Source organism: Hemiscyllium ocellatum, chromosome 4 (assembly GCF_020745735.1).
Source record: "Hemiscyllium ocellatum isolate sHemOce1 chromosome 4, sHemOce1.pat.X.cur, whole genome shotgun sequence".
Taxonomy (NCBI): domain Eukaryota; kingdom Metazoa; phylum Chordata; class Chondrichthyes; order Orectolobiformes; family Hemiscylliidae; genus Hemiscyllium; species Hemiscyllium ocellatum.
Genome location: NC_083404.1, coordinates 111,286,377 through 111,298,615, shown reverse-complemented (window position 1 = coordinate 111,298,615; position 12,239 = coordinate 111,286,377). Strand labels below are relative to the sequence as shown.

The 12,239-nt window shown below is 39.5% G+C and overlaps 1 protein-coding gene across 1 annotated transcript in view; it reads right to left on the bottom strand.

Annotated features, from left to right (window-relative positions):
- zc3h3 (zinc finger CCCH-type containing 3) overlaps positions 1 to 12,239 on the bottom strand; it is a 250,275-nt gene that overhangs the window by 70,004 nt on the left and 168,032 nt on the right. Inside the window, exons 6-8 of the mRNA XM_060824460.1 lie at positions 9,317 to 9,401; positions 4,095 to 4,253; positions 3,647 to 3,716 (exon numbers count right to left, since the gene is read on the bottom strand). Coding sequence (XP_060680443.1) covers positions 3,647 to 3,716; positions 4,095 to 4,253; positions 9,317 to 9,401 — 314 coding nt within the window. The remainder of the gene's footprint in view (positions 1 to 3,646; positions 3,717 to 4,094; positions 4,254 to 9,316; positions 9,402 to 12,239) is intronic.

Here is a 12,239-nt window from a genome sequence, read left to right as displayed (position 1 = left end):
GAGGGGTGCGTTAGTAAATTTGCCAATGACACAAAGGTTGGAGGTACCGTTGATAGTACCGAGGGCTATTCCAGGCTGCAGTGCGACATAGACAGGATGCAGAGCTGGGCTGAGAAATGACAGATGGAGTTCAACCTGGATAAATGCGAAGTGATGCATTTTGGAAGGTCGAACTTGAATGATGAATATTGAATTAAAGACAGGATTCTTGACAGTGTGGAGGAACAGAAGGATCTTTGTGTTCAAGTGCATAGATCCCTCAAAGTTGCCTCCCAAGTGGGTAGGGTTGTTAAGAAAACATAAGGTATTTTGGCTTTCATTAACAGGGGTATCGAGTTTATGAGCCACGAGGTTTTGCTACAGCTCTACAAGTCCCTTATGAGAGCACACTTGGAATAATGTGTCCAGTTTTGGTCGCCCTACTATAAGAAAGATCCGGAAACTTGGAGAGGGTGCAAAGAAGGTTTACCAGGATGCTGCCTGGACTGGAGGGCTTGTCTTATGAAGAGAAGTTGACTAAGCTCGGACTTTTCTCTCTGGAGGGGAGAGGTGACCTGATCGAGGTATACAAGGTAATGAGAAGCAATGGATAGAGTCAATAGCCAGAGATTTTTCCCTAGGGCAGGATTGACTGGCAGGAGGGGTCATAGTTTTAAGGAGGAAGGTATAGAGGAGACATCAGAGGTAGGTTCTTTACGCAGAGAGTTGTGAATGCATGGAATGCGTTGCCAGTGGTTGTGGTGGAAGCAGAGACATTAGGGACATTTAAGCGATTGGTGGATTGCTGGACATGCACATGTCCAGCAGTGAATTGAGGGGTGCATAGATTAGGTTATTTTATTTTACATTAGGATTAATCCTTGGCACAACATCGTGGGCTAAAGGGCCTGCTCAGTGCTGTATATTTCTATATTCTATTATCAAAATGTGCAAATTGGTTGTTCCATTTCTTTCATTAGAACAATTACAATCCTGGAAAAAATGGAACACTATGTTGGCTATAAAATGCTTGAAAATACTGTGATCATGTAAGGTATCATAAAAAAAAGCCCTAAGTACAACCATACAAATTAGAAACAGAAGTAAGCCCCTCAGCTGTTTGAGCTCACTCCGCTACTAAATAAGACCATGGCAGATCTGATGATTCCATATTCCCACCTACTCTGGATAACTTATCACTTCTCTGCTCATCACAAATCTACCAACACACCTCTGCATAAGACATTCAAAGTCTCTGCTTCCACTGCCTGTCAAGACTCACCACCTTCTTGGAGGGAAAAAATTCTCTTTCATTCTGTCTTAAATGAGTGATCCCTTACTTTTAAACAGTAATCCTAGTTCAATTTCTTTTCCCTACTAGAGAGAAAATAGTTTTCAAACACAACTACCCTGTCAAGACCCCTCAGGAACTCCTATGTTTCAGTCAAGGCCTCTTACCCTCTAAGATCTAACTGCTTCAAACCTAGCCTGTTCAATCTTGCCTCCTAAGACTACCTGGCCATCCTAAGTATTAGTCTAGGATATCTTCTCTGTACTGCATCCATTGCATTTCTTTCTTAAATAAGGAGACTAATATTATAGCAGTACTCCAGATGTGGTCTCACCAATGCCTTGTATAACTGAAGCATAAACTCCCTACATTTGAATTCAATTCTCCTTGAAACAGACAATAACATTCTATTAACCTCTGTACCTGAATTTTAAACTTTTGTGCATCATGCATTAGGACATCCCCTTGCATTTCAGAGTTCTTCAATCTCTCACCAATGAGATTAAATGTTTATTTTTCCTTCCTCTTGTGAAGAAAGGACAATTTCATATTTGCCCACTCATATAACTTACCTTTATCCCTTTGTAGGCTCCTTATGTCCTTTCTCTTCACAACTTACTCTCCAACCTATTTTTGTGCCATCTGCAAATTTAGCAATCATACCTTTGATGTCTTCATTCAAATCATTTATATAGATCATAAATGGATGAGGCCCCTGCACTTAACCTTTTGGTACACTCATTACATCATGACAACCAGAAACTGACCCATTATACTGACTCTCCATTTCCTGTTAGCTAGACAATCTTCTATCCATACCAATGTTTACTCCCACATCATCACCTTTTATTTCCCACAATAACCTTTATGTTGTACCTCATCAAATGCTTTCTGGAAATCCATGGAAAATTCATCCATCAGTTTCCCTTTGCCTTAAGTAATGATACTATCTTTAACTAATTTAGTTAATGAGTACTCTCCCTTGGAATTTTTTAGTTTCATTTGCTGATCCAATTCTGTATTTTCTGAAGTATCCCCTTAAATGTCTGCCATTATATTATTTATGGATTTGAGGGATTGATCAAATTTGCTAGTTTAGTTAGTTTTCCCTTCAGGTACTCATAATTGCCCTTTTGTACTAGTCTTGGATTCCCTCCTCTCTTTCGCAAATTAGGGGTGCCTTCATTAAGAGGTCATTATTAACTCCATCTTGTTGCATAATATTAGGTCTAGAATCTCTAGCCAGTTTCTGAATGTGTTCTTCGAAGAAGCTATCCAGAAAACTTTCTGTGAACTCCATGTAAATTGGTATCCTTTATATCTCAAATGGCTGTTGGCAGACCAATAGGCAAAAGTGAGGACTGCAGATGCTGGAACCCAGAGTCTAGATTAGAGTGGTGCTGGAAAAGCACAGCAGGTCAGGCAGCATCTGAGGAGCAGGAAAATCGACGTTTCGGGCAAAAGCCCTTCATCGGGAATGGAGGCAGGGAGCCTCCAGGGTGGAGAACTAAATGGGAGGTGGTGGGGCTGGGGAGATGGGAGCAAAGAGGACAATAGGTGAATGGGGATGGAGTTGATAGCTCAGAGAAGAGGGTGGGGGAAGGTAGCAAAGAGTACAATGGGTGGATGGAGGTGGTGATGAAGATGATAGGTCAGAGGGGAAAGTGGAGCGGATAAGAGGGAAAGGAGATTGGCAGGTAGGACAGGTCATGAGGACGGTGCTGAGTTGGAAGTTAGGAACTGGGGTAGGGGAAATGAGGAAACTGGTGAAGTCTACATTGATGCCCTGGGGTTGAAGTGTTCTGAGGCAGAAGAGGAGGTGTTCTTCCTCAAGGCATCAGATGGTAAGGGAGCGGAGGTGGAGGCAGCCCGGGACCTGCATGTCCTAGGCAGAGTGGGCGGGGGAGTTGCAATGTTAGGCCATGGGATAGTGGGGTTAATTGGTGTGGATGTCCCAGAAATGTTCCTTAAAGCGCTCTGCGAGGAGGTGCCCGGTCTCCCCAGTGTAGAGGAGACCACATAGGGAGCGATGATTCAATAACTGACATTGGTGGATGTGCAGGTAAAACTCCTGCTGGCAGACTAATATTCAAATGAATTAGGGGAAGGACATCCAGGGTATGCTTTGTCTATTCTCACACATTGTACACATTCATTATGCAACAATCACAAGGAGAATCCCTGGTCAAGTTTCCTCCCCCCGGTTCAAAGATGTTGATGTCAATCACACAATTATAATTGCCACAGGGATGTTTAACTAAAATAGAACAGATTATGTTATTCTAAGCATGATACATTAATAATGCATTAAGAAATCAATCTCAAGGAACTGACAAGCATTTAAGTTAATTTTTCTTTTTTTGATAAAGTTCTTACCTTATCTTTTGAAACTTTGTGCGAAAAAGGACATGTCCCATCAGTTTTTTTGCATGTTCCACGGAGGAATCTGCCAAAAAGGAAATGGAGCATACAAATTGTCATGAGGCCCAATCATGAATTATGATGTTCCAAAGAATTATTATTTGACCGCATGGTAGTCTCTTTGCATAATGAATACATACCACTGAAACAAGGTAAAGTTACAGGAAAAATGGAAAGTTTCAGTATTGAGGTGTTTAGTTGGAGTGTTACCTAAAATTCCCTTTGCATCTTGGTAAGTCTGACATCTGATATGAATATAGTTCTGCAAAAGAATGGGGTTCCTCGTTTGCACACAATTGCTCATGCCCCAGTCTTTTTTGTAATTCTCAAGTAATTTCCCTGCTTGATCAGCATAATAAATTTCACCAGTTAATAGACACCAAATTCACAGATAGAGACACACCTTGTACAAACTGCAACTTTTTCAGGGTCGTGTATGTAGGGACAATCATCCCCTCGATTACACTTTCCAAATCTGTTGTAGTACATGCAGTATTCTTTCTTCTTAGATTTCTTCTGCTTGGCCAGTCTGATTATAGCCAGGCTACGCTGCACAGCACGACTGTGAATACACAGTAATTAGTTAGATTGTACAAAAAACACAGGCCTCATCTTTCTAGTAAATGTTAATTTAACTTAACACTGGCACAAACCCTTTAAAAATAAATGGATAACTTCAACAGCAAAATCTAATTGAGGTAATTATGCACAGCACAGTGAAGACAAGGAGGAGGAACATCAACAACTGGAGATTGTTCTAATGGCAACAATGAGGGCGCATGGACATCACACAGCGGAAGAGGCAGGAGAAGAAAGAAAACAATCAAAACCTGCAAACAGACACTTGTACACAGGTAGCAAGCATAATCTAAACCATCTGGTTGACTTAGACTGCCTGGTTTCATGACTGTGAAAACAACGTACAAAGTCTAAAAAGCTTGGGAGAAGAAAACAATTCATTAACCTCAATTGCATTTAAAACTTCAAGAACTATCTCAAATGGAAAGTTAACAGTACAACAAGCAGCCATAAATGATGATCATTATTTCAAAATTGTTGAAAGGATCCACTAGTTGATTAAACTGCATTCAAACTTCCCTAAACTAAGCCAAACCTTGTCCTTTTTTAACATTACTTTTGACAGGAAGGAAAATGAAAATATGAATAGAATTCATAATGATGTAACTAGAACAGTTGCCCTGTATCTCTATGTTCTCAATTGTTTTCCAAGACCTCATGCCTTGTAGAAAGTTTCAGGTCTTCAGACGGGAGCCTCACAACACTGCATTGCCTATTTCACATGTCATGTTAAGAATTGTGGCCACTAACCTCTGTGTAGCGTTAATTGACAAGGATCCTGGAATCAAGCTTTGCAATTGCTGATGCAGATTTAGAAAAATAATTCAAGGTGTCATAAATCCCAAAGCTAAATATTTCTTGAGATATGGTGGCAGTGTCCCTACCTCATAGCCAGAGGTTTGGGTTCAACTCCCACCTTAGGATGTGATTGCACTTGTTACAATCCTTGACTCAGTGGATGTATTAAAAAAAACCTTACAAAGAGATTAAAAATGCAATGTTGGTCTTTACCTTAAGCAGACGAAAAAGTGAGATTTCATTCATCAGTTGTCGAGATCCTAGGTTACAACTCATTGGGTGACTGCATTCAAGCTGTAGAGAGCCTTGGTTTATCATATTAGGTAACTTTGTTCACTTCTGGAACTAGGATATTACCCTTAAGTAGTTCTGTTGAGATAGTTGACCTCTAGTAACTGCAACAATCGTTCTCACAATTCCAACCACAATCCCATTGACACTAGTTTTTTGAGGGCTTGGTCAAATGTGACCTTCATGTCAAGGGCAATGACTCTCGTCGATCACCCTTCCATAGCGATTGATAGTAGTCTGACTGAGCAGTAATTCGCTGTGTTGAATTTACCCTGACTTTTTGCCTGCAGGACATATATTGGAACAATGCACACTGGGCTATTTTGTGTGCATGCTCCGTCTGTCCGTCTGTGTGAATGCATGTGTCTGTGCACGTGAGAGAGAGTGGGAAGGTTTCTAAATTGGATAGTAGCATGTACAGCTTTAAGTCTTATTTGCATTTCTATTTTGTATGTATTATGAAGATAACAGATTCAGTTTCATTTTCTAGTTCAGTGGGTGGTACAGGGGTGTCTAGAAGGATGTTCAAATAGACTTAATTGAGTAATTTAAGATGTCTTGTGGTGAATAGTTCAGTGTTTTTAAAAGTAAATAGTAGAAGACAGAAAAAAATGGACTATGGCATATCAACAAGGTGCCTTACATCACAAACACAAAAACAGTTTCCTTTCAGGAAGACAGAACCATCAAAACATAAATGATGGCGAAAGCTTCTTTCAGAGAGAAGCAGCTCATTCAGAGAATAAATTATGTGCAGCAGTACAGCCTGACAGTCTCCAAAATGGCCACAGAGTCATACAGCACAGAAACAGACCCGTTGGTCCAACCAGACCATGCCGAACATAATCCCAAGGTAAATCAGTCTCACTTGCCTGCTCCTGGCCCATATCCCTCCAAACCTTTCCGACTCACGTATCCATCCAAATGTCGCTGAAATGTTGTAATTGTACCTGCACCAGCACTTTCTCAGAAAATTCATTCTACACGCGACCCACCCTCTGTGTAAAAAAATAGCTCTTAGGTCTTTTTAAAATCTCTCTCCTCTCACCTTAAAAATGTGCTCCCAGTCTTTAAATCCACCACCTTAGGGAAAACAAAACTATCATGTATTATACCCCTCATTATTTTATAAATTTCTATCAGGTCACCTCTCAACCTCCTATGCACTAGTGAAATAAGTTGCAGCCTATCCACCTTCATAATGTCCTTTCTATAACTGACCAATCAGAACTGGACAGTGTATTCCAGAAGAGGCCTCATCAATATCATGTACAACCTCAATGTAACATCCCAACTCGTATATTCAACTCAAAGGGTCTGCAATGAAGGTAAGCGTACTAAATGCCTTTATTAATGCAAACTTTAAAGAACTATGCACTTGCATCCTTAGGTCCCTCTGTTCTACAACACTACCCAAGGTCCTACCATTAATTGTATGAGCCCTACCCTTGTTTGTTGTTCCAAAATGCAATACCTTGCAATTATCCAGATTAAACTCCAAATGCCATTTTTCAGCCCATTGACTCATTGACTCTGTAATCTTAGAAAACCTTCTTCACTGTGCACTATGCCACCAATTTTGGTGTCATCTGCAAAGTTACTAACCATAACTTCAAGATTCTCATTCAAATCATTTATATAAATGACAAACAAAAGAGAACCCAGAACCAATCCCTGTAGAACACCGCTGGTCACAGGCTTCCGGTCCAAAAAGTAACCATCTACGATTACTCTCTTTCTATTGCTGCTAAGCCAATTATATATCCAATTGGCAAGCTCATCTTGAATCCCATATGACCTAACTTTACTAATTAGTCAACTACAGGGAAGCTTGTCAAAGGCTTTATTAAAATTCAAATAAGCAATGTCTACTGTTCTGCTATCATCAACCTTTCTGATAACTTTCTGAAAAATCTCAAGCAAGGTTGTGAGATATTATTTTCCTCGCACAAAACCATACTGATCAATTTTTACCTCTCTAAATGTCCATAAATCCTATCAGTTATAATCACTTCCAACAATTTCCCCACAATTGTTGGAGGTCAGATCAGGGCAAAAGAAAAAAGAAGTCCTCACTGGCTGAGAAGTTAGTAAGAAATAAAGCTTCAAAAAGGAAGGTTTAAGATGTTAAACAGGATGACTGGTTGTTGAGAATGTGTGCTGAAGGAACATATGTTAAGGAGTAACTGAGCTGTATAGCAGGATCTGATGAAGAGACAGCAACTAAAGAAGCCAGCACTGACTGATTGTAGAAATCTTCCAGAAAGGAACAGGAAACAGGAACAATCGAATGAAGATGGAACTTTAAAGAAGAAACATGGCAACCCTTCACTGAGGTTTGAGGATCTGAAAGCTTTTGGGTGAGATCAAAAGGGTTGAATCTTTATTTTATACTATATAAGGACTATTGAAAGCAATGTGTTTCTTTAGTTATAAACATTGATCATCTTTTGTTAAAAGTGCCTTGCATTTTTTAAAAATAATTCTTACAAGGAATGTGGGCACTATTGGCAAGGGTGGCACATATTGCTCCATCTCCGACTGCCCTTGAACAGATTGGCTTTCTGGGCCATTTTGTAAGTAGTTGAGAGTCAACAACATTCATGTGGATCTAGAGTCATATCTAGGCCAGACTGGGTCAGGATGGTCAATATCCATACAGACAAATTGTCTACAATGAGGAAATAGGCTATATCCTACACATTAGATTCTAGAAATAACAACTGTTCAAAATATAGGTAGTTTTCCTATAACACCCGTTTCTTAAACATGATTTGGCTATAACACGAATTGTGAACTGTGGGACCTTAATTTTATAAAGCAAACTCCTATTCGCTGTTACGCAATTCCCATCCCTGGCACTTGGTGTAATGGTGTGCAGAGGACTGGACTCAGTGTTGGCATCATGTGGTCAGTCGGCTCGCATGCTTTCTGGTGAAGAGCTTCGTGAAAGGTACAGTGCTGTAGTCAGTGATTTTAATGTTAAATTTGCTGTATTATTTCATTAAATATATAATTAAAAATTATTTAGACTATGTTACCAATTGTATTAGGCTAACTACTACTTTTCTTTCAATTTTTATTGGTATTTTTGGTTGTTCATCCCAACCCTGTTTTTCCCATAGGCCCCATTAGTTTTATTGCATGATTTTCTATAACACAGCATCGCACAGGAATGCAACTACTGCATTATAGGAGAACTACCTGTATAGTGAATGGAAAATGTTAGCTAACCAGAATATTTAATACTCCAAATCTAGACTTATCTCACCCATCATGATTGGCAGTATAACATGTCAAGAGTGCAATGCAGGTTTACCCTCCTCCTCCTCATAATCATCATCACAGCCAAAATTGTTAGAATTCTCATCAATGATATCTAGCTATCCTTAATCATCCAAACTCTGCTGCTGACCAATCAGCAGCAGGAATCTTAATATGACCAATGCACTACAAATACTACAGACCAAAGAATGAGCAGCCTGAACCAGCTCCACTTCCCTGTTTTCTGAAATATACAACTACTTTCGCCTGTTTCAATCAATTCTCAGGAGGCGGGATGATGCTGCTGCCCAAAATGTCAAAGTTTATCAGCTCCTGAAAGGAACTCTTAAGATAGTAGGTATTCTCTATTCATAGTAAAAGTAATGGTCTTACTCAAACTGGCTTGTCAACATCTTAAAAAATGTGGGCTACAAGCTACATCTGCATGTAGGTTTGCCTTTTCAGTCACTGTGATACAAGCAGCAGTGCAGACAAGGTTACTCTCTCTTGGGACTGCCTTTCACACAATTGTCATTCAGGCATGATTGATTAATGTACAATCTTCACAGACAGTACATAGAGCAAGACTCAGCCTCTAAATTATACACTTCAAATTAATCTTCAAGTTGTGAAAATCTGTAAAATATAATGAGACTAATTTAATATAAATCAGATCAATAAAGAAATACTGACCTTGCAATATACCGATGAGCTACTGCCTTGGTCAGACTGCTGGGCACGTAGATACCACTGCTATTGAAATCACCTTCTAATCGGACTGTTGAGAAGACAAAAGAAAACGTCAGACTCTTTTAGTCTATTTTTCATTTCATAATTTAAATTCTTAGATACAAAGTTGTAATTGAACTATCAATCCTTCATTGTATTGTTTTTTCCACTATTGAATATGCTGAGTAACATGCATGTATTCGCTTGTATTTCCTCAAATACTAAATGGTATATGTCTTAATTAGGCTGTATAAGGCTGATTATAAATTTTACACATGCTGATAATACCACCAGTCCTGCTCACAAGACCAGAGTTGTCCAAACTTTATTCTCAAATCTGTTCCTTCTCTGTACAGAAAAATGATTGTGGAAGGCATAGAGAATTCAACGGAACCTTCCAGTGGATGTAGACAAATTACACTACCAAAGTCAGATGCACATCTGCTAGTGCAGAGCATATTTAGCTGATTGAATATTTTTTACAATGCGGGCCAACAAGACTGGCATTTGTTAGCACTGAAAATTCAACTTGATTGATTGGGAAGTCCTATACAAAACAGAACTAAAAAATGTCATATGGAATGCATTCCTTTTAACTGATCAGAAGTGCAGAATCAGAAAAATACCAACCAGCCAGTCAACATGAAAGATCCTTCCCTGGTGTTATTATGATTACTTGTATATTCTACTGTTCCATCCTAGCTTCCTTTCTGTTCTTCAGATTTATGCAACTTCTTCAAAATAACATCCACAAACAGCTTCCACATGAATTCACATATTGTCCAATCAATCTGCCATTGCCCTGCTAATGTCTTCACAACGCCAGCATTTTCTGTTTTATGATTGCCAATGTTATTTCTCTTCATTATTCGCTTCTGAGACTGATTTTTATTTATTGAGAGATGAAAAATCAAAAGTTACAACTATCTAGGAAAACAAAAACAAGAATTTGAATGCCATTTCTGTCCAAGGCTGACTGAATGAAAATAATGGCTTCCCAAACTATTAGTTTAAAATCATTTTGGTTCAGTTCCAGCATGGGAGCAACTGATTTATCTGTAATCCTGCTTTACAATTGAGTCTGTTTTATACATGCCTATTCTTTCCATTTCCAAATGCCCTGCTTGCCACATACAACTCTATATTATCATAGAGTCATAGAAGTCTACTGCACAGAAAAAGACTCTTCGGCCCCTAAGGACTAAGTTGCTCAAAAATAACCATTTAACCATTCTAATACTATTTTCAGCACTTGGCCCATAACTTTGTATGCCTTGGCATTGCAAGTGCACATCTAAATATATGAGGAATTCTGCCTCGACCACCCTTACGGGGAATGGGTTCCAGATTTCCAGCATCTTTGGAGTGAAAAAGGTTTCTTCACATCACCCCTAAACCTCATGCAATTTATGCTAAATCTACGTCCCTCTAGTTATTGATCGTTCCTCCAAAGGAAAAGTTTCATCCTGTCTACCCTGTCTGTGCCTCTCAGTTTTGTTTATTTGGCTCAGTTTGTCAGGTTTACAGGATAAATTGAAGTCTAGGTGTGCAGGTCCAACATAGAATATAGAAAAGTACAGCACAGAACAGGCCCTTCCGCCCACGATGTTGTGCCAAGAATTAATCCTGACGTGAAATAAAATAACCAGCAGTCGCTTAAATGTCCCTAATGTCTCTGTTTCCACCACCACCGCTAGTGGCAACCCATTCCATGCAATCACAACTCTCTGCGTAAAGAACCTATCTCTGATGTCCCCATTGTACCTGTCTCTTAATATCTTAAACTATGACCCCTCGTGCCAATCAATCCTGCCCTGGGGAAAAGTCTCTGGTTACAGAAAACAATGACATCACAGGAAAGGCGCAAGTTCACTGGTTGGTAGCAGCTACTAATTTGACTATTAATGGCTATTTTCAGATTGAAGACAAAAGGGAGAATATCTACAGGTTACAAACTAAAAGATTAATAGGAAATTTTCAAAACTTAATTTAAGATCTAAGATTTGCCCAGGCTGAGCTTTATCCATTCCTTTTTCTGCCCAGTTGCTTTCCTTTCTCCCTTCTCCACCTACCCCATCTTCTGCATATATATCAAATTTGTCCTAGCTACAAGCAGTTCTGAAGAAGGGTCACTGCACCTAAAACATGAATTCTGCTTTCTCTCCACAGATGCTGCCAGACCTACTGAATGTTTCCAGCAATTTCTGGTTTTGTTTCTTCACAGGTAGCCTGAGTGGTAAAGGCGGCATTTGGCTCGCCTGCATTGCTCAAACCATTAAGTATAGGAGTTGGGACATCATGTTACAATTATACAGGATGTTGGTGAGGCCACTTTGAGTACTGTGTACAGTTCTGGTCACTCTGCTATAAGAAAAATGTTATTAAATTGGAGCAGGTCCAGAATGAATTACAAGGATGTTACTGGGACTAGAGAATTTGAGTTGTAAGAAGACGCTGAATAAGCTTTTTTCACTGGAGCATACAAGATAGAGGAGTGACAATATAGAGCTTTAAAAAAATCATGGGGGGTACAGAGTTGGGGAATTCAAAAGTAGAGCCCATAATTTTAAGGTGAAAGAGAAAGATTTACAGGGGACCGGAGGGACAATTTTTTCCATATAGGGTGTGGTTTGGGTGTGGAATGAACTGCCAGAGGATGTTTTCAATGCAGGTTCAGTTGCAACATGTAAAAGACAATTGGACAGGTACATAAAATGGAAAGGTTTAGATGGATATGGGTCAAACACAGGCAAATGGGTCTAGTTTAGTTTGGGAAACTTGGTCGGCATGGATCAAAAGGTCTGCACCCATGCTGTATGACTCTATCTGCAGCTCTCTGTGGATTTTTTTTAAAAAAAAGACCCTGATGGAAGTTGTGTCCAGGCCT